General features: G+C 40.7%; 1 protein-coding gene across 2 annotated transcripts in view; it reads left to right on the top strand.

Moving 5' to 3' along the window:
* nrg3b (neuregulin 3b) overlaps positions 1-23453 on the top strand; it is a 311873-nt gene that overhangs the window by 260950 nt on the left and 27470 nt on the right. For both annotated transcript variants that reach the window (XM_049563548.1, XM_049563547.1), the window contains exons 4-6: positions 8967-8993; positions 15680-15782; positions 21498-21624. In XM_049563548.1, the coding sequence (XP_049419505.1) occupies positions 8967-8993; positions 15680-15782; positions 21498-21624 (257 nt within the window). The remainder of the gene's footprint in view (positions 1-8966; positions 8994-15679; positions 15783-21497; positions 21625-23453) is intronic.

The following is a 23453-nucleotide window of genomic DNA, read 5'->3' as shown; positions in this document are numbered from 1 at the left end:
TTTAAAAGCTGTTCACTGTAGTAACCATGATGCGTGAAAGGGGTAAAATGGGTAAAACCTTATTATAGACCTTCACTCAGTGGCTATAGCAACTGGTATTCAGACTGTGCAAACCCCAGCACTGGAGTCACAGTGGGCTAGGTCTAACCTGTGTAACAGCAGCAACAGAAAGTTTGCTGATCTGGTGGGGGATCGTGGAGATGTGGGATCAGACCCCTGGGATCACGCTGGGGTTGGCACCGGCTGAATTCAATATGCCACAGTTGCTAACTGAGGGTCCATGTCTTCGGCTGTCTGCAGTTTTCTGCTTTATCCTTTTGGCTGTGTCTTGAAACAGAGATGATATCAGCAACTTAATTATAGATTACAACAATGAAAGTGGTCACTTCTTTCCACATCCACATAAAGTGAAGCAGCTGAATTTAAATTATATCAATTCAAACATTTAAAAAAATCAATTTAAAAATCTATGTTTTGCTCCCAACAGTGAAGTATACTCAATAAACATTTGTTATTATTTACCAATTTAGAAACTACATTTCCTGCAGTTTATGGGCTTACTAAAAGCACTTCAACTTGATTATTCTTGGGAGAAGATCACTATTTTAAAATATAGCAGGATTGAAGCAGAAAATGGAAGTGGATGGATTTTGTCAGTGGATTAAACATACAATAGACCTTTCAGATGACTAAAAATACTGTGTTTTAGGGACGTGCATCTTTTACAGTTGCTGAAGATAAGCCTATGAAACAGTTTGATCAGCGTGTGGAAAAACACAATATTTAAGACTAGGAATCTCCCAGACAACAGTATTAACTCCTAAGCTGCAAAGCTATATTTGCACTGTTGCTACTGCTCATGTGTTGTATCTAGAGGCAGTTAATAGCTGTGATTCCCAACCTGTTCTTCTTATAACCCCTTAATACAAAGCTTTATCTATTAACAACCCCCTCTGGCAGGTTACTTAGTCTACAAGGTGAAAACAATGAGCCAAAGACTCATTTTTCTTTCACAGATTGATTTATCTGAATAATTTCTAAAGGCCTGTTGGGGTAAAATTATTCAGTTATCTGCATAAAAAAGCAAACATTAAAGCAAAGTTGAAATAAACACAATAATGTATTCAAGAATTATTATATTATGTTAAAAGAAAGTTTGAAAAACGACAAAGATTTACAAAATGTGAATTTAGTCAAAGTTCAGAATAGTTTCAGGGGAATGAAAATGTGTTCAAATAAGTATATAGAGTAGCATTTCAACATGTCGCAGTTATTACTGAGTGTACACATGAACACAATATTCCAGTACTATTCTGAGAGGAGAAAACATGCTGTACTGTAGGTGGGAAACTTGTTTCGGTGCTACAGGAACATAAATATACTGTTTGCGAGACACCTCCCGTCACAGATGGTTCATTAAATTAGGCTCCATAGTGAACTCTTGTGGCCTCAAATCCTCCCCATCCACCCCCGCTGTATACACATCATATCCCTATATACAACCTGCATATGAACAGTGTATCATCTACAGTAGAGCCTTGTCATGAATATAAAAATCTCATGGAAAATAAGAATAAGACCTTCAAATATCTTTTATTATGGTTATATAAGCTTTCGCTTTCATCTCAGTGAAGGATTTGGGAGGTTGGAGGCCAAACACCAATCTTGTGTTCATGTCCTCTTTTCACTTTTGTTTTGTTAAAAGTTCATGTTGTTCTTTTCTTGTGTTTTTTTTTTAATTCGGTTTTGTTATATTTTCTTCTCGCTGCAGTACCCTGGTTTTCTTAAGTATATAAGGGTTATTCATGAAGACTCTTCGTCATATTAATAGTACAACTATTCATAAGAAGTTGGTACACAAAATAGATAAATGGGTGAGTAAATGGCATATAAATATACCAGTGGTGTAATGTAACAAAGTAATAATACTTTTTTATTAAGTATTTTTTGTGAGTATCCTTACTTTACTTGAGTTTTTATATTTCTGTCAACTTTAACATTTACTCCACAACATCTTCTAAATAAAATGTCCACTTTTACTCCAGTGCATTTCTTTGTATTGAAGCTAAAGTATTTTACTCCAGCTAGACTTCAGTATCTATGTATTTCTATGTCCCAAGCTTTTTCATTACTTCATCACTACAAAATAAAATCAGAAAGTTTGGCGAATTGTTGGTCCCAGCTTCCAAGTTACCCTAAAACTTCAATTAAAAGTCTCGTCCCAATTAATTGCCCAGTCCCTTTTGCTAGCCTGATACAGCTACACATTTTGACAAATAAACACCTGTCTGAATTAGATGCCTGGTCTGGATGTTAAGCAGTTCAGTTTTTAATAGAAGTTCTTCGGACATGTAAAAGTGGGTTGTTGGCTTCTACAAGTTATGTGTCCATTCCTCAATTACCCTCTAAGTTATTGATATTACTTTAGTCCGTAATGGTCCTCAGATCAAAAGTGTAATCTAAGTTGTGAGTATTGTGAGTAGCCTCAAGTGTCGTAACTCTCTCTCTGATGGGCATCTGTTGAAACTAGATCAAATGAGTGATTCATGATTGATATATTATCTGAGGCCTCATTTTTACACAAGTAATATTCATACTGGTTTAACCCTTTGAAACCTGGATAGACAGCAGTTATCTTGTGCTACATTCAGATACCTTTTACAAGCATTTAAATGTTTGAATTGTGAGCAGATTTGTTTGATTTCTTTCGAAAATGTGCAAAAGGCAACGAGTAATTTGGCTAGAAATGTCCTGCAAATTGCAAGAAAACAGTAAAACATGACAAGAAAAAAACTTGAAAAAAGGTAAGAGAAAGGTAAAATTTTTTTTTTTTTTTAAAAATGAGAAAAAAATGTAAGAGAAAGGGAAAATTATTTTTTAAAAAAAGGACAGACAAAAAAATCTGTCCTTCAGCATTTTTTTTTTCAGGTCATTTCTTTTTTGTTTGTTTTTTTATTATTATTTTTCAAGAATCTTTCCTGTATTTTTTCCAAATTTCGTGCAAATTTTTGGGTCATTTCTTGTAAAGTTGCTTGTTGCCTTTTTTGTGTGGTGTTTTTTAAAGGGATCAGGCCAGTTTGCTCAGGTTTTAAAGGTTTAACGAAACTGTATTTCCAGATCTTTGCTGAGCAACACATTTGTGTGAAAGGAATTAAAGGCCTGTCCCAAATTAAGGCTCGCTGAGCAAATAATAGCCCGGGCTATTAATTGAAGTTTTACGGTAGATCATAGGTTAATCACATAAGGACAAGTGCAAACGGGTGCTCTCATAGCCGTAGATAAGATTGGATTTCCAGTCAACCTCAGGCTGCATGTCAGATTAGATACTACATGCTAGCGACTACATTTCACTCGACAATGAGACTGACTTCATGATGGAAGCAGGAAATGGCGTCCCGCAGCAGGGAAGGCGAGTAATAATTCAAGGTGATAAAGAACTGCGACAGGTAACTTCAGTGACTGTTCTATGGGTCAGCCCTGGATAGTCAAAGGTTTACTTTAGATCCTTTAAGTTGTGCCGAAGATCTTGTTTTTCCTCAAGTGTAATGTAAGCTCCATTTATAGAACATGTACGTTAAGAAGACATTGGTATGTAAGTACGGTACATGTCAAATACTTAAGGACTTTTAGTCAGGTAATGTTCTAATAGGTGACTTAAACTTCTACCAAAGTAATTTTCTGGTGTGACATCTGTACTTTTACTCAAGTATGGCTTCCAGGTTCTTCATCCACCACTGAAATATACAATATCTATGAAATACCTATTAAAAGCACTACAAAATGCTCATTTGTCAAAATATTCTTTAGAAATCTTCAGGAGTAATTGTGTGCCATGAACTCACCCTAACCTCTACTACCAGAAAAACATTATAATACAAAACAGTATACAAATTGTCTTGTACCACTGCTCCATGCGTGCACCTGTTCACCCCAGAGCGCTATGTTTCCCCCACAGTTGTCCAACCACCATAAGAGATAAGTGTACCCTAGAAGATTTGAGGGAGGAATGAAGCCTATTTTGATCTCTGTTGATACAGAGTAATCTAAAATTTACCCAGATTACCAAGGGTTTGGAGGATTATCCTGCTTCCAAAAGCTAAATCATATAATAACATACACACGTACATGCACACACTAACAGCAACTACAAGCGGGACGAGCGCCAATGAAATTCAATTCATAGCAACTGTGTGTATGTGTGTGTGTGAGTGGGTTTGTTTTTAAAGTGCATGTTTGGATGCAGAGTTTAACTCCACATCTTCAGCTTTAGACACAGATCATGCACACTGGGGGGGGGGGGTTCATGTGTCATGCACACACTTTTCTCTTTTTTCACCTTTTTACTGAAATCAATCTCAGTGCACCTTCCAGTCTCGAATCATCTATCCCCTCTCATCCTTTGTCTTGGTATTGACTGGCCACAAAGCAGCCACTCAAAAGAGCAGTGCGCACCACCTTGCACACAGCACACACACATCCTAACAGAGGTAGAAAGAGAAGCGGAGACTGTCGCGCACATCTCAAAAGCCCGGTGACAAAAGGACAAAGAGGCTCCCTGTCAGGTACTCCAGCTACACTGCTGCGAGCTCAGCTTTGGAAATGAGTTGGGAGGAAGGTGCCTGGGTCTTACATATTGGTGCACACTGCACAGTAGGGAAGTGGCTGGGGCTTTAATTGGAAACATGGGAGTGTAGGAAGGCTGCAGTTTAGTTTATATCTAGTAAAAAAAAAATAAAAAAAAAAGAATTGGGTTGAGTTTCTCCCTTAACTGTGAGATAGTTTGCCACTAATGGTGTACAGTTGGGCTAGTTGCACCTTTGAGAGTATCAGGGTGATGTTTGGTGGGAGACTGAAGAGGAGGAGGAGGGACGTGGGCCAGCTTTTGGTTTTACCCAGCTGATTTACAAAGAGGAAGAAGGCAAGCCTTTAATTTGAACTGTTTATCTCCTGTAGATATTAGGTCTGGAGTAAGTAGCAACGCAGGATATTGAGTTCAGTAACACACACACACACACACACACATACACAGACACATTGGCTCCCCAGCTCCCTGCTCACCCAAGTGAAGGAGGGGATTAAGGATTTGATTCACTCCCGCCATTGTCTCTCCCACCTGCCAGATTTCTGCCTCTTAATCGGGCCAAGAGCATCTGACATGATGCACAGGTATTCTCCAAGCCTGCTCAAGGCTCCCACAAGACGGCGTAAGTGATTCCCCCGGGTGCTTTGAGTTGCCAGTGCGACGGATTGGGAGCCTGCACGTATTATGATTGGTGAATGTCTCCAGACAAGGCAATGCCAGAGCGAGGGATGTGTATCAGTGTTGTAATGACATCATCTGCACAGGCTGTGACAGTCAGGGCGATTTAGAGTGGAAAAGTGTTGGCTGTTGCCATGGGCGATCACAGAGGGAGGCTTGAATGGATAATACAGATCAGGCAACATCAGTTAGATACTGCATTCACTTATTTGGCCTTGCCAAGTGTTTGTTCCACAGTGACAGTAAGCTCTGCTGCCTCGTAACTAAAGTGTCGACTGTATCTTAATCATGCAGTTGTATCTCAAAAAATCCTCCTGGCAAAAAGCTTCATGTCTAATGGCCAGAACTGATTGGCTCTTAACTGTTTTAATCATGAGATTGTTAGTTGATATTGGATTATGTCTATAAATTAGGAGGACTGTTTAATAAATATGTTTGTTAAATAATCCCCAAGGCTGCAGAAGAGAAATCTGGAAATGATGAGCTTATATTGTGTTGAGTAAAAACAAGATGGCACCTACTTCTTATTCAAACACTAACTTAATTTTAATTTGTTAATTGATTGATAAATTTGGTGATTTCAGACCTGATTTTCAGCCTTGTTAAGAGTCTTTCAGGCAGTTATAGCATACATGACAAACTTTGTATTTAATACATAATTATAGAAAGTCCACTGAAATGAAAAATGAATATTGGCTTCAGCTGTTTCTCAATATTACGTTTTTCCCAGGGTATTTTAACAATGTTGAAAGCATAGATGCTAATCTTTCTATTAAACCCATATAGAGAGGCTATATTTAAGATGTGTTGTATGTAGTGCACGTCACAAGCCACCAGAGGTCAGTCTCTACTGGTGGAACAGGCAGCTGAGCTGGCGAACACGGTGACTGCCTGTGGTAGGGATATAGTTATAGGACTGCAAACAACCAGTCAGCAACAGCAGCAAGGAAAAACAGCATATTTTCATATCTCACTTGATAAGTTAAGGGGTTTGTGATGGTCTTGGTGAATTTTATTTTCTTTTAATTGAGCTTGAATGAATGTGTTACATGATGAGATAACAAGGCAATGCACTGTCCCAAGCAGGAATCTTTCGTCCATGAGTAAATGCAAGCTTCCTTCTGTGCAATGATACGGCTAGCAGGTGTAGAGACATTGCTGTTGAGTTTTCAGTCTTTATTTATTTATTTATTTAGTTAGTTCAGTTTAGTTTAGTTTATTTAAGAAAGGACAGTGCAAATTAATAAATATACATGGTATAGAATTTGCAAATGGCTATTTTTCATCTGCAGTCACTTGGCCAAGATAGCTTCCCTGACTACCTAAAATACAACAAAGCACAAAAAGAAAAACAAAAAAATAGAACAAAACAGAACCACACACAAAAAGGAAACAGGGCATACAGTTTTATTTTGTTTCAATTGAGTTTGAATGAATGTGTTATACAATGACTTAACAAGGCAGTTATGCTAACATAAGTTGCACTGTCCCAAGCAGGAATTTTTTGTCCATGAGTAGATGTACACTTCCTTCTTTGCGTTGATAGGGTTAGTGGGTGTAGAGACATTACTGTTGAGTTTTTCACTCTTTATTTATTAGTTTAGTTTAGTTTAGTTTAGTTTATTTAAGGAGGGACAGTGCAAATGAATAAATACACATAGTATAAAGACGCCAGAATTCGCAAAAGGCTGTCTTTCATCTGTAGTCCCTCAGCCAAGATGGCTACCCTGGCTACCTAAAATACAAGAAAGCAAATAACAAAAAAAAAACAAACAAAAAAAAACACAAAACAGAACAAAAAACAAACAAACAAAAACAAAACAAAACCACGCACAAAAAGAAAACAGGGCATACAGTTTTATTTAGTCTCAATTGAGTTTGAATGAATGTGTTATGCGACGAGTTAACAGGGCAGTTATGCTAACGTTACTTGCTCTGTCCCAGGTAGGTATCTTTTGTCCATGAGTAGATGCACACTTCCTTCTGCGCGGTAATTTGGGTGGGGGTTGTAGAGACATTACTGTTGAGTTTTTCGGTCTTTATTGTTTATTTTATTTTATTTTATTTTAGTTTAGTTTAGTGTAGTTTAGTTTAGTTTAGGCTATTTTTCATCTGCCATCCCTTGGCTAAGATGGCTACCCTGGCTGTCTAAAATACAACAAAGCACAAAAAACAACTTAAAAAAAAAAGAACAACAAACAAACAAACAAACAAAAAAACAAATGAAAACCACGCATACAAAAAAGAAAAAGAAAACAGGGCATACAGTTTAAAAGAGTTATTTATTTTTTTCTCTCTGGCAATGGAGCACCACAAGCCGATCACATCTAGCTCCATTATATTGGAGAGAAGGCAGACATCTCTATGACCATTATTTCCAACACACAGCAACTCACACCAAAACCATCTAGACTGATAAACAGCAATACAGGTAAGAGGAAAAATATATATTTTTGATTTGGGGGTGAACTGTCCCTTTAACGTAAATGCTCTCTAAAACTTTCCCTAATGTCATAAGTTTGCTAAGTGCATTTCAATTTTGGTTATTCACATTAAAAAAAGGCCTATTTCCACAAATCACATCCCTTAATAGAGCAAGATAACCTTGTGCAATTATTATAATCCGTTCGTCCAAATGTTCATTTGTCTTTTATCGGGATCTCGCTCCTGTTCTCTGGGGTGTCTTTATTTTTCCTCATATTCACAAAGCCACAACTCTGACAGATTTTCCCATGGTACAATCAAAATGTATCCGAGAACAGATGTTTTTTTTGTTGCTGTTGTTGTTTTTTCAGTGGTAGCCTTTTTTCTTTTTTTTTTTCTTTTTTTTTTTTTCTTTTTTTGTGGAGAGTGCCCACTACATAATCTGTCAGGAGCTTGGCAAACCACATTCTATTTAAAACTCAGACCACCTCTGTCAGAAAAGCAATTACTAGTGAGGGTTTCATTTTAATTTAAATGAGATTACATTACAGTGACATGAAAAAGGGGCACTGTCAGGATGGAAAGAACACGAGTGCTCCTTTTTATCTGTTTCCCCAGCACTGGGATTGGGGTGGAAAGACTTAACTGCATGAAGAAAGACTCTGTGTGTGTGAGGGAGAGGGTGTATGTGAGAGACAAAGACATACAGACAAGAGTGTAATGTACTGCATGCCTATGGGTGCACACGCATGTGTGTGTTAGTGTGGCGCATCTTAAAGCGACCAGCTTGTGAATATTGAAAAGCTGTGCTTGGAGACAGAGGAGAACAATTACTGCAATGCCTCAGGCTCAGATCAATATAAAAGCCCTGTGCAAAGCAACGTCAGTGACATAAAGCTATATGATATGTCATTTTCAACTTTTACTTTCATGATCCTTCCTCTAATCCTCTCAGCCCCCATATCTTTGTTGTTTTCTTTCTTCATTCAAAGCCACTGTAGGCTGTGTGAATCCAGAGTGTATCACGAAAAAGCATACCAAGCATCTGGGGCTGGCTGGCTCATTACCTGGTGCACAAGGGAGCGCCATGTCAGAGGAAGCCGTCAAACCAACTTTATGGTCTAGTTGCAGCATGTGTCTCTCCCTAAGGTGAATACTGAGTAAGATAGAGGCACATCATGTTGTAACTGTTTTATTCTTCTCTCTCTTCCCCCCTCCTCTCCCTGCCTCTGTTTACCCATTTCCTCCCTTTTCTCATGCTATCTGGCCTTGAATGGAACAGCGGATGAACTTGGGATTGAGTTCATGGGTAAGACAACTTTTTTTCATTGTCTGCTTGGAGTGCTCAATCTTTCATGTGCTTTTCGTCTGTGAAACACCACATACAAAACACACAATCCAGCACAACAAGGCCACTCACCTTGGAAAATTAATGTGGGCCAGTCGCCATGGAAACACCGTGGTGGTGAATTAGGTGTATTCTGTCTGCATGAAGAACAGCGCCGTTAGAGACAAGTGATGTAATGAGGATGGAGCAATAAAGACAACCGCGGCACTTCATCTATGAATGTGTATCTACTTGCCTAACACATGTATGTATTGTCAGTTTAGCAGCAGTTCTGGATCTGTTACATAATATTTGTCTGTCTATAAGCCAATATAAATAGAATGGTAAGCAATGGAAACACAATTTAAACCTCTTTGGAATTCAATTGATATCACTTTCAATCTTCCAGGGGCTTAACAAATCTTTAAAAACCAAATTATCGAGCCCTCGTTCGTTAATAATGACATGCTGTTCTTTGTCCAAAGGGAATATACAATTTTACCCCCCGCAAACAGCCTCTACCGGCACTCGCTTTCCATTTTTTCTTTGCCGTTTTATCCCTCGGTCTCTCCAGCCCCCTTTTGTGCATACATATAAACCAACATCACATGCTGTGAAGTTTTTCCACTAACATGGCTTCATTCTCTGCCATCACGTCATACGCTTGCTCCAGGAAATAGAAGGCAAGGAGAAGACGCTCGGAAGCCTGCGCCACACACAGTATTCCTCAGTTCAGTGATTTTAATCTGGGGACTAAATTAGTTCAGAATGCTACGGCAGGTGGGCGGATGCATTAGAGAAAATGAGAACAGGATTGATCGATTGATAGCTGGACAGATGACAGACTGAAGCGCAGGTAGTTTTCTTTTTTCCGGCTCTCCGTTAAGCACCGTGCATCACTTGCTTATTCATTGTGTTCCATTATGACTTCCTCCTCTGCTTTAGCAATGAATCTTTTCATAGCTGTTATATAAGTCCAATATGTGACCGTCTGAGACAGTCAGTCAGAAAACAGCAAAGCTCTGTTTGAAGTGGGATTGAGTGCTCTAAATATGATCTTGTCTTTTGATTTTCCTGCTGTATTTTGCCCAGCAGCTGAGACTCTGTGTGTCTCACTAGTTTGCCCTGATGTATTTCAGGCTGAATACCCCATTTTGTCATGGATACTTTAGCATGCTCTTCATTATAGCATTTTTTTCTGGTCATGTGTAGAGTGGTTGCTATGGCTGGCCATATAGGATTGTGTTGTCCTCGTGTCAATATGACATGGCTTAGCCGATATAGCTGAGGCTGTTCGGTTTGTTCCGTTTCCCAACATGCTCTTGCATCTAATTTCAAGAACGCCTTGTAGGCATCGGGCATGAAAGGCCTGTAATGGTTTTATGTACAGACTGCATGTTGGTTTTTCCTTGCAGCCATTCAGCAGAGCTTTGTAGACAGCTGTTTTTATGTTCAGATTTTGGAAATGCATCTACCCAAAGAAAAGGCAGAGGCTTGTCTCAGGTGGTGCCGCACATGAGCACAGATGATGTGGCAGCAGGGAAACACATCACCCATATATTTCAAAAATGGAAGCGTCGAGAGGTCATTTCACTGATGGTTAAAGGCCGGAGGGTTTTCAGGGCTGTGCATATACAAGTGGACACATTACTTACCAACAAACGACAGAGGCAACTTCTGTTGTTCATTTGTGGAGTGCGGCTTGAAGACATTCAGTGCTGTGTTTCTGACAAATCACAGGGTGGATCAAGAATCTGCGAGCCAAGAACTCGTTGACAGCTCCACCACTGAGAAGTATTAGCATATATGTGATTTGACACTAGTATTATGTTCTATTATACACAGTAGAAGCTGATAGATTTATACCAGGGCTGATATTATCAACTGTAGTGGCTTATTATTGTTATTAATACCACCATGTTTGCAGGGTTACATGAGAACATTCCAGTTTACTATAATGCAGTAGTGAATGCTCACAAGCTGCATTCGTACACATACGTACTTTATCAGTTTACCTTCATTTTTCCCAATAGAAATTAATATATTTTTGCGTCGTATTTATCAGTATTACATATGATTTAATTTCCTGTGAGGTTACTAAATTAAATCAACTAAATTTTATATTGAAAGATCTGTGCAGGAGAACTATGGTGGTAGACGCAAAAATGCGAATGGCCCTATCTAGAGCTTGTGTTTGTTTTGTCCATTCTGGGCTACTGTAGAAACAACATGGTAATCTCCATGGGAGAAGACCCTCTCTGTGTATATATAAATGACTCAGTGCCGGCCCTAGCACATTTGGTGCCCTAGGTGAGCCCCCCCCCCCCCCCCAAAGAAACAAGAAAAAATACGATTAAAAATGTACTAATTTGCATTCAGCAACATTTTTTACGCGTTATAATAATTATATAAATCAATAATAATTAAAAAGGAATTACAAATTAACTTGGGGAAAATTTGGCAGCTTTATTTGGATGTCTAATCAGTGACAATAGAAAATGTTGTCGACTGAAGCAGTTATTGACAAAGAAAGCTGAGTTCACAGCTGTGAAATCTGTTCTTCCTCCATTCAACACTGTTATTTGATGTGACAGTGATGTGTTTGGTCTGAGGAAGAACTACAGACTGGATTTCACCTTCTGGTAGCCAGCGGGGATGCTTGCTGAAAACAGAACTTGCTTGTTCTCTTTGCTTGTATTGCAAACCAGCTATGTGTCCAAGAGAGAAATGGCATTCCAAAATATGAGTGCAGAGGATGTTATGGACTAGGATACATTCAATACATTTGTTTTGGCTGACTGACTCACCATACAAGTACAGTATATGGCCAAAGAGATGCAGTGGAGAGATGGAGGCTGTGGCTGTAATGCAAGAGAATATGGCCAGCAGGGACCCTCCAGAACCTGAGCTGAGAACAAACACCGACTGGGGGTGCCTTTGCTCAAATTATCCTCCATTGCCAACAGAAACTGAATCATTCTGCTGCAAGAATTTCAGCGTGGGAAGTTTTTGTTGGATGCTGTAGCCAATGCTGGAAGAGCCCAGAGAGAGCCCATAAAACTATGCATGAAAGTTTTACTCCTCGCTTGGACAGAGGAGTCCTGGAGACCTTCTTTAGGATCCGAAGGTAAACTGAAAAGACAATCAAGACCAGCAGGGCCAAGAGGCCAGGTTACTACTGAGTGAGTATTTTTGCCACCTGATGCTGTTCTAAGCTATTTTGTTGAGTTACCTCTTAGGTAAAGGAGTAATTTAAGCTGGGCTTTCATTGTGAAAGGGACAAAATGGAAAGACTGGAGCAGTTCTGAGCTGCTGTGGACAATGTGAAAAATAATAGAGTGTTGAAGATATTGGTTCACGCTCGTTCAAACTGCGGAGCCTCTGTGTTTTTATTTTTTTAGTATGGTCGCAAGTTATAAACCTCAGCTACGCTACGTTTATGCCAACAAATATTACCTAATAGGTTGCGAGTAATGCATCCTGGTACACGTAGTCACTACCAGCATGGTTCCATGAGCAGAAGAACTCAGCCATCCATCCATCAGGCAGCAGGCCAAGCAAAGCACCTTAGATGTCCCTCACCCCAGCAACGCTTTCCAGCTCTTCCTGGGGGACCCCAAAGCTCTCCCGAGATATGTAATCCCTCCAGTGTGTTCTGGCTCTACCCCGGGGCCTTCTACCAGTGGGACGTGCCCGGAACACCTCTAACAGGAGGCGCCAAGGAGGCATCCTGATCAGATGCCTGAACCACCTCAACTGACTCCTTTTGAAACAAAGGAGCAACGTCTCTACTCCAAGCTCCCTCCGGATCTCAGAGCTCCTTACCCTATCTGTAAAGCTGAGTCCAGCCACACCACGGAGGAAACTCATTTCAGCTGCTTGTATCCGCAATCTCATTCTTTCAGTCACTACCCAGAGCTCATGACCATAGGTGAGGGCTGGCACGTAGGTGGACCAGTAAATCGAAAGCCTTGCAGCTCAACTCCCTCTTCACCTCGATGGTCAATATAGCACATATATAGTACTGAGGAGTTTGCTGCTTCAATTGACGAAATTTACCATCGACACTGATTGGACATCCACATAAAAGGCAGATTTTTTTTTCTTTATTGCAAAAGCAAACGTAAAATTATCTTCGTAGCAGTTTGTCAGTTTGCCTGTATTAAATAAGCTATAGTGTGTCACAGTTGGCCACCCTGCAGCATTTCTTTGGACCTGCTCTATTTTGATCCAACCCACCCTGCTCCTTTTCACAGGAGCTGAGTGGGCAGTTTAGACCTCTGATGTATATATATATCTCTTCACATATTGTAACTCTGGGATGTGTTCAGATGTTATCTTCATCTGTTGCCAGAAGCATTCTAATATTAAAAAGGTTTCCCTCCAGTTTGAACTCGGTTACACCATACTACCCCTTAAATGTGTTGATGTAGCACTGATGTAATGCAGAGGGAAAATGGAATAAAAAAAGGGGGTGGAATGTTGCAAACAGACTGCTTGGTTGCACTCTAGCGTAAGCTTTGAGCACAGGAAGCTCTCCAACTGTGCCCTTAAAACAAGAGTTGGAGGAACTTGATAAACCGGGGTAGACAAGCACGGATGAAGAAGACCTCCCAGGACAGTTCTCTGTTGACAGCATCAAAAGCCACAGACAAGCCCTCAAAGGTCACGAACAGGCTGTGGTGATGTTTTCTGCACTTTAGCCTGCAGTTGTCAAGGTGGTGAGATCAGACACAGGGGGATTTATTGTTTTTGATTGATTGAGTAATGTCACAGGGGCTTATGTTCAAGGGCGTGAATGACGATGGGACAGAGAAGTCTATCCACAGTGGATTAGGCCCATGACAGGTTGCACAGATATAAAGGTATGATGCTACATTGACTGTGTCAGCCTGTTACAGGCATACATCATTGTCGGTGCCATATTGGTGAGGGCAAATTTGCCTGTCAGCGAATGCAAATAATCTGGGGAGCTGGATAAAAAGCACTATAATATTTATATTTCTCAACCGATTTGGAGAAGTCATTTTTATATTCATGGGTTTATGATCTAGGTCCCATGTGTAGTTAATTAGAATCTTGATATTTAGGCTATAATTGCCTCTGGACACTCAAAAGAGGAGTGTCTGTTATGCTGTGTTTACACTATGAGCAACAACACAACAGCATGACCAGCTACAATGTCTTTGAGTCACTGCTGAAGTGTGGCTCAAGCACTCATCAACGTCTGCTACGATGTTGACAAAAATGAGTTTTTACATTTCCTTATGACAGTGAATTATTTTTCACTGAGTAAGTAACTCAGATCATGTTTGCCTAATACCTAGCTCAGACCAAAGATTAGCGACCAGACAAGTTGAAACTACTTGCAATGCGCCGTTCTGCAACGTTCTAAAATCCTGCTGGTTCACACCAATGCAACTAGATGTGAAGGCGTATCATCTCTATGCAACAACTCTCTGTACTTCTGTTCTGATTTCCAGCTTTTCAGACTTATTTTGTGGCTGAACATAATTCGTAGTTTCTGAAAACATGAATGAGGATAGTGATAGTGAGATACTGGCTACAGCTGCATTTGTAGTGGTAATGAAATGGCGAAAAACAGAAAAAAACAAGCATCAGATGAACTGTATTCATAATCAATACACCACAATTATATAAACAACCGGTCAATGTGAATGTGTGCGTGTGGAGGGGGCATAAACACATACAGAGCACAGCAGCAGCGACCCACTGTCCAATACAGTCTGAACTGGGCATAAAACGCATTCTAATATTGAGCCTCCAGCGATGATTATAGCCTAAATATTGAAATTCTGCTTAACCACACATAAAACACCATTGGTTGAGATATGTAAACGTTATAGTGCTTTTTCTCCAGAAAAACCTCGCTCCCGTCTTAACTTGCATTTGTTTACAGGCAAGTCTTGTTCTCTCCAATTTAGCAGTGGTGTTGACGTACGAGGCGGCGGTCAATGAGGCATCTGCGTTTCTACAGCTGCCAAGTTGCAGGTTTCAGTCATTTGAACCACTTGATGGTTTGTTCTTAATAAGCCAGCTATTGCACCGCCTCCACCCTCCCCTGCACCGTGCACTATGGTGAGTAGTGCAGCTCCACAATCCAGCTGCTCAGTCAGACAGATATCTGCTGGGATCAACTGCTACTTGTCCCAGCTGCTTGTGACCTTAAGCCTCTGCCGCTGATGTGCAGGGGTCTGACAAGAAGCTCCGGGAGCATTCATTTGCTGCTAATTCCCTGTCGCCATCAGACTCTGAATGCTGACACACATACAGTACTTGCACACACACGCGGTGTGGCCCCTGCTGTGCCGACAGTCCATCCGGTGTTGCCTGCTGGGTTTGTCTGAACGAAATGATTATCACACTTCAGTTAGCACATGTCACTGAGCCCTGCCTGTGTCTGCCATGTCCCTATCCCATGCTCAAACACTGACATTTACTGACAGCAGCATTGGTCGCTTTATGCTAATGCAGATTGTGGGTGGATGTCTGTGTGTGTGGCCTCGTGTGTGTACGTCCATTTGCCGTTTGTGTGAGCCTGTTATGTTAATTCATGATACTTTTCTTCCTCCCTGCTCAATCGTAGCCCATATCCTTTATGTCACAGTAGAAATTCAATGGCCTGAACTGTATTCTTTCCTCCGCAGAGAGCGGTGACACCTACCAGAGGCAGGTGCTGTCCATCTTCAGCATCGCCTCGGGGATCTGTCTCCTTGGAGTGGCATGTATGGCTCTCTACCGCCGCAACAAGTGAGTGATGCCAGCCAGTACCACATTAGTAGAGTATGCCCCCGGCTGTGCAGAAAGAGCACTTTACTATCATGGCATGGAGCCCAATGAAATTCTAAGTGTGAGTCAGCTAGAGGATCTTTTAGCGGGGCATCAAATCTAAATTGTGTAGGATGCATTTGGGACAGATACTCATGTAAGATTTATTTGTAAAGTGGTTTTAGCAAGTAGGTGTGTCACAAAATGCTTCACACAAAACAAAACACACAGATAAGGGGAGCTAGAGGCAAGCAAGCTAGAGCAAGTTCGGAACACATTGGGCCCTGAGTGCACGTGTACGTGTGCGCGACCGGTTAAGAGGGGTACCAGGCGGCACGAAAGGAGCCCGCCAAAGTCAATTACTCACTGCAGGGGAGAAGAAAGAAAAGGAATGTAGACAAAGAAAAGTAATAGCTGAGTGTAAAGAGGGAGTTAATGTAGGTTGTGTTGATTGAATTGGTCTTGATAAACAAAATCAAGGTTTTATTTTCGGTACTGTAGAGCTGTCGGTCAGTGAGTCCTGGCTCAACGGTAGAATAAATGTACCGGAAATTATCCAAACCCAGAGACCTTGTTAAATTGAATCTCTTTTCCCCAAATGTTGTTTGACAGCGGAGCTTCGCCTGCAATAAACTTAAGTTTATTCTGCTCTTCAGTAAAGACCTGAAATTTTATTTGCATCAGTACTTCACTGAGAAGATTAACCAGTAGTGCATTCTTGATGGAGTTTAAAGACTATACAGAGGAGTTGGAGATAAGAGAGTCACTTATACATTTTTTAAGGACAGAAAGAAATGAAAATCAAAGCCTAGTTAATTATGTGTGGTTATAAAACTTAGTAATAAGGCAGGATATGGAAGTGAGGCTACGTATCAGTATAGTGCTGATGCTTGCCAAATATCCACCATCAGCTGCCGATGATGATCATGGATCGGACTGTAAAATTAAAGGGCGGCTCCATTATTTTTTAATATCATTTTGCAGCTTTCCAATAGTGTTTCTTATAAATTAAAATCAAAATTAAAGTTTCACATTTACAGATGAATAATGTTATGTGTATTAAAGGTTATCATGTCCACCTAATCAGACATTGGGGAGATATTAAGAGGACTGAATTGCTCTGTAATGCTAACTTTTTAGCGCATTAGCTAACCTTAGCTTTGATAGCAAAACAAACTGCAGGACACCGTTCAAATGTTGTCCTCCTTTGTGAGATTGGCATAGTAATCAACCACAAAGCTTCCTGTCACATCATCCATCCACTGAGTGAGAGCATACGGGTCGGCCAGTCTGGTCCCGTTGGTCAGTGTTTACTTATTCAAGTAACACTTGCAGTCCTGGAGAGTGAGTGACCTGACATGTTGCGTTCGTAAATTCAGTCTGACGCTCCACACTAAAATGAGAGCTCTGTTAGTCGAAGAAATGGCACTGCACGACGCTCTGTTGCTCCGTCTCCCCAGACAGAGTGCTGAGAGTGCGCTGTGCCACTCCGAGAATGTGTTGGTCTGGATAATTGAAAAGTACATTCAGACAGCACTCCAAATTTCCAAATGGTCCAGTTTGTGCCAGAGTGCGAGCTGGCACATGGAATGACTATTTCTGAACATACCACTCGCATCATTCCTCCATTGTCGCAAACAAGTAAATATTTACGGAGAATTTTTTTGCCTCCAGCTAAGCCCCGCCCACTAAAAAGCATACATCATACTGTTACAATAAAAGGGTCTATACACTAACTATGGAGCGCTAAAAGTGTTTATACTGTACAAATTCAGTATTATATAGAATTTTAATTGGTCTTCACCATTAGAAAAAGGACCATCTTTCACCTTAAAGCTGAAATCTTTAAATCTAACATTTTCCTCACTCTCCATGCCGTCAGCGAAGGGCGTGTTAGGGGTAAAGGCCCATTTATGCTCAACATTAAATACGGATACGGACGGAGCCTTCTGTTCGTGCTCCACGTTCATTTTGTCCGTATTTCTGCACGTTTCCATAAAGCTTACGGATACGGGCCAAATGGAGCAGTACCACCGGGAACCGCGGAGGCAGTGTTGCTGTCACTACCTGATACGTAGCTCTAGTGAGACACGAAGAAGAAATAACAATTTAATTTCTCTCACCGGCAGTACTAGAGAAAAGAATTCTCCGTCCTCCAGTCGCGATATATTTAACAGCCTCACCGACCACCGCCTCCTACAACGCTGCCTCTGTTTTTGTCTTTTATGCAAGAGGTACATTATCAATATCTCCTCCACAGTCGCCATGTTTGTTTTTGAGTTTATTGTTGTCATAAACTTTTGACGCTGGGCTGCCCCCTGGTGGATATATTGGTTAACATCCATGCCAACGTAAAGCATGCATGGAAGTATGTGGGCAGTGACCGTAACATCGTTTGAAAGGGATGTATACATTTTCGTACGTAAAGGGAGCATAAATGGGCCTTAAGAGGTAGAACATCAGCGCCATAACCTACATCACCACTTTTTGCTAACGTCTGAGTGGGAATTCTCATTAAAAAGAAATCAGAAACAAACGTGGATGGCCCAGCGATTTAACTTGTACCTAACTGTACCGTTTTGTACAGCATGATGTAGTGAGCTTATATAATAATTGATGACACCTGAATATATATTTTACTGCTTTAACCGTAACGTACACACCATCAGTTAGTTGCGGTTTAGTTTGTTGTGCTTTCCATCCAGTTTAGTCATTTGCCTCCTTTTTAACTTCGTGCCCTGTCATTTACTCAGGAAACATTTAACAGGCCCCAGCTGCAGAGAGAGTTTAGCAACCTAGTATTTAAAAATGAACATTTAATGGTGAATTAACATTTAATCCAAAAGTCTTAAGCATCAATTAAATTTTAATCCAATCAAAGTTTAATCCAAAATGAAGGAACACTGTCATATTTTATATTTAGCATGGCCAAAAGATGCCACTTAACTTTTCTGTATTACATTTTTGTTTGTTCAAAAGAGCTTTTTTTAAGGTTAATATTGGAACAGATTGGAAGCAAATATATATTCCCCATGTGTCAAGAAATTAAAGGTAATTATGAGGCAGGAGAGCTGGAGAGTCGTCTTAAGTCACCAGATGCACATGGATAAATTAACACCTACCAGGCACTGTCAGTGTGACATGTTCACTTCACAGCGTCTGATTACTCATGCATGCACATTATCTATCCATTAATATATCCAACCGGAGATGTTCCTTGCAGTCTCCCTCTGTCAAGTAAAGGTTCAACACTCGGGTATCTCTGGAGGTATTTCTGGAAGATCTTTGTCTTTCTTTCTTTCTCTCCTTTCCCGGTATATTATCACAAAGGCATGTAATGGACGTTTCATGGTACATTGCCTTAATTAAATTTTCACTTGTGCAAGACGTCTTCTCTCCGAATGCTATTTTTGTAACCAGTTGGAGCGCTTTTCTCCACCATCAAACCTTCAGCTACAGCTCTGGAGGAAAAATGTCCACATGTGAGCGGCAAATTGACTGGAGCTCATGTTGTCACTTTAACCTTTCAAGGCGCTCGTGCTTTAACAGTATTTGACAGATGGTGTTAGAGCTCAGTAGTTTCGCCATAAGACAAGTCAAAAGTCCTTAACTTTCAATTGTGTGTGTGTGTGTGTGTGTGTGTGTCTGACACAAAGTAATACAAATTATATATCTTTTAATGGGCACATCTTTACTATATACCTGTCTACAATTAACAGGTATAAAGTCATATCCTAGCAACCGCCAGTGTGCAGAATCTGTAGGCAATGGCACAAGATTTTGGGACTGCAAGCATTCTGGTTTTTCTTTGTAGTCCGTTTGTAGCCGGATATCTGCTGACTACACCAGAAACCCTGAAATATTGGCTGTTGCCCCATATCATTGTCAGATCCATAGACCAGGGTTTTTTTTAAATTTTTGCGCCCAAGGCAAAATCTGAAGGCACACCTGTAGTTATATTTGTGCACAGTCACTTCTATGACATGTGTTATCACTCTTATCACGACATAAGACAGGTAGCTTTCGTGATACACTCTACTGACAGTTTTCTTTCTCATATGTTTCGATGGTAGGTCGTCTTCGCTGGTGCTTTGTTGTAATTTGCTTCAGACAATAGAGCGATCCATTGTCCCTCTCACAGCTTGCTCCTTTTAAATGTCATCATCCCTCACACTGGCTGTCAATCAGTTCTTTTGATGTGTCACACACTTATAATTCCCAAGCGCAAACAGCGACAAATAGGTTCCCCATGAAAGTTTTTCAAATTAAAGTACAGTTTCTTAGCTAGAGTTTCCTTTTTTATTAGGCAATGGGAGTGCACAACATACTGATGCAGTCAATCAAATATTCATTCATAACTTTTTATATCAGCCCAGTTGAATATTGCAATAATAATGTGTGGTTATCACAAAATTCCATGGCACACCTGGATTGGCGTTATGGCACATCATTTGAGAACCACTGCGATAGACAATGGGTTTCAAGATTTTGGCAGGACTAATCTCATATATACGTACATTATATGTGTTTGTGTACTTGCACATCTAGCTTTGTGAGAACCAATTTCAGTTTAAGATTTTGAGAGTGAAGACATTTTGGAAAGTGAATACATGTTGTCCTCATTAGGGGTCCTCATTGCCAAGTGCTGGAGACATCAGCTGTAGAGATATATGCCTTCCTCTCCAATATAATGGAACTAGATGGCACTCGGTTGTGGTGCTCAAATAAACACATTTGAAAAACTCAACAGCAGTGTCTCTTCGGAGAGATCGTGACCTGGTGACTCAAGATAATCCACAGACCTTGTTGTGAGCAGTTTCATGTGGGTTCATGTAGGCAGTTTCATTTTCTTATTCTACACCCACCAACCAAATCACCCCGCAGGAGAATGCATGCATCAATTGCTGCCTCTTCAGCTGAGCTGTAACATTAGCTAGCTCAGTCATGCATGCTTAGATGCACACTTCCTTCATTGTGGTGATACAGTTGGCAGGTGTAGTTCGGTAGAAAGAAAATAGTTCTTAGATTAAGCTGCTCACAACAAGGTCTGTGAATTAGCTTGAGTAACCAGTTCATGTATATTTGGTGCTTTGAGCAACACAAACCAAGTGCCATCTAGTTGCAGTATATTTGAGAGAAGGCAGACATCTCTACAGCTGATATCGCAAACACTCTGCAACTCACAGCAAAACAATCTAGACTGATAAACAGCACTACAGGAAAGAGGTAAAATATGTATTTTTGATATTGAGACAAACTGTCCCTTTAAGGTAATGAGGGTCCTCACAAGTAAAGAAGCACAGGGTTGAGTGGGTGAGTGTGATGTATGTGGCTGCTTTTACACACACAGTAAACTGTGTCAAGATTAAAGAGTATCAGGTCAATAAATATGATCACCTACCTTGCCGTTACATGTGTGTGTAAAGAGCGGGCGAAGTGGGTCACAGAAATCAATAACTGGAACAAAACCTGTAATCATATTGTGTTATCATTAGAGGGAAGGAAGGAAATACCCTGACCACAGCAAATAGCTAACAGAGCCAGACACTTTATGATGAAGTATACCACCATGGTCATGTTTCCTTCATCTTTTTTTTTAATTATAGCCTTAAATTACAGTCTGTATTGTCAACAAACCATCTCTTGTTCCGGACTACATCTTTATTTTAGTCACAATATTGCATTTTTTATCAACAGGAGACACAGAGAAAAACTCCAGGCTCATTTCTCCGATAGCCGCAGCCTGAGGGACTGCAGTGTCAACGCCTCTGGCCTCATGTCCAAATCAACTCCCAGGCTCCAATACAGCCTTCAGCTCCAAAAAGTAAGTCTTTCTCTGGTATTGATTTATTACCAGTCGTATCTTTATCATCATTATCATTAATTTCATCGTAATATGTATAGTACATTTCTAAAAACAGAGTTTAGAGTGCTTGACAGGATGATGTACGATGTGTGTCTTAATAATCTCTCCAGTGGCTGAAGCCTTTTGTTCACACTCACATATGATAGGAGCTGAGAGACAGCGGGGAATTTTAGTTTCAAATAAATGCATCACGTGTTATACAGAAAAAAATCTGCTTGTCATGTTCACAATGACAGATCCCTGTGACAAACTGCAGATTGAAAATTCTAATCTGTAGCTTGTCATGGTTCTTGAATTCACCATGCAAGCACAGCAACAATGCTGTATAGTAGACAAATAATGTTAAATGACGCTTTACTAGTGGTTTTTTACTCCTGAGAAATCCAAAAGTGTATTTTTGGCACGTTCACTTCCTGTGTTGAAAATCTATGCAGGGTTCTCACAGTCATGAATGTCCTGGAAAAGTTACGACATTGTAAAAGCTTTCCAGGCCTGATAAGGGTTTGGAATTAAACAGAATGTATCCCAAAACATAAAAATCCTAAAACGTGTCTAATGTTACACAACATAAGTTTCTCTAGCTCCAGCTGGTGACAGTTACCACTGATGGATAGCTAATGATAGTTTGAGCAGGAGGCTGCTGCAGTACAGTCACACAGTCTCCAACTCAACTCAGTCTATAGATCAAACAGTTGGCTATTAATAGGTTGGTTATTTACAGAGAGCACTTAGCCTAACAGGGGTCCATGTCATTGGTTCAACAGCCCATTGGTTCAACATCCCATTAGTCCGACTGTCCGTGGTGCTGAACAGCTCGCGGCAGGCGTATGGTGCGCCGCGACCGGCTTGAGGCGGAGCAGGCTCACGGCTTATGTGTTTGCCACTTTCTTTTTCATTTTAACCCACACCATGATCTTTTCCTGACCCTAACCAAGTGGTTTATGTGCCTAAACCTAACCAGACCTTAACCACAGGGCACCATGATGATTTCGGAACGGACTTCGGAACAATGAGTTTAATATGGTCAGAACAATGGGATGTCTCACCAATGGGCTGTCGAACCAATGGGCAGTTCCCGCCTAACAGTACCTGGTGAATCATTAAGTATCATGATTCAGACATCTATAAATGTAGGTACGTAGATGTCTCGATAAGCAATAATTAGCTAGTATGTTGGGTCATTTGGGGCAGACTTAAGGAACATGGTGGCGATCTTCTTTTTTCTAAGGCTCCGATCACATGGGAAGTGTTTCAGCAGCTGGAGGTGTTTTTGTAGTTGTTTTTATAAGGAGGATGAAGCTTTGCTTTGCTCTCATTTTTTGCATTGCTGTGTGATTTTTAGGGGTGGTCTAGGCACCTGGTGTTTTTGCTGAAGCGCTCTGAACTCCTGGAGTTGCAAAAAAAACACCCTACATCATCTCTTTATTTTGCCATCTTATTTCCCATTGTCCAATCCAGTTGATTTGAGAGGTGGGCCTTCTGTGGTGGTCATGACAACAAGTTTACAGCTGGTAAACAATGGAGGAGAAACTGGTGGTAGCAATTGCTGGATACCCAGAGCTAAACGGCCCAACGATGGACAGCAGGTTGTCAAACTGCCCCCGATTCATCCTAAAATATGCCTGGGAACAGCCATCATCGAGGAGAAGCTCCTGGACTAATGGTGGTACTCCCCATGGTCCACCCTCTTTGTTAGGGTCTCATGTACCCACACAGATCTCCGTTTCCCTGTACCCAAAAAAATTTGCTGACAGCCTCTCACCCTCAACCAGAGCTACAGACAGTGC

Source organism: Epinephelus fuscoguttatus, linkage group LG20, assembly GCF_011397635.1.
Source record: "Epinephelus fuscoguttatus linkage group LG20, E.fuscoguttatus.final_Chr_v1".
In the NCBI taxonomy this organism is placed as follows: domain Eukaryota; kingdom Metazoa; phylum Chordata; class Actinopteri; order Perciformes; family Serranidae; genus Epinephelus; species Epinephelus fuscoguttatus.
This window is presented reverse-complemented; position numbering and strand designations above follow the sequence as displayed.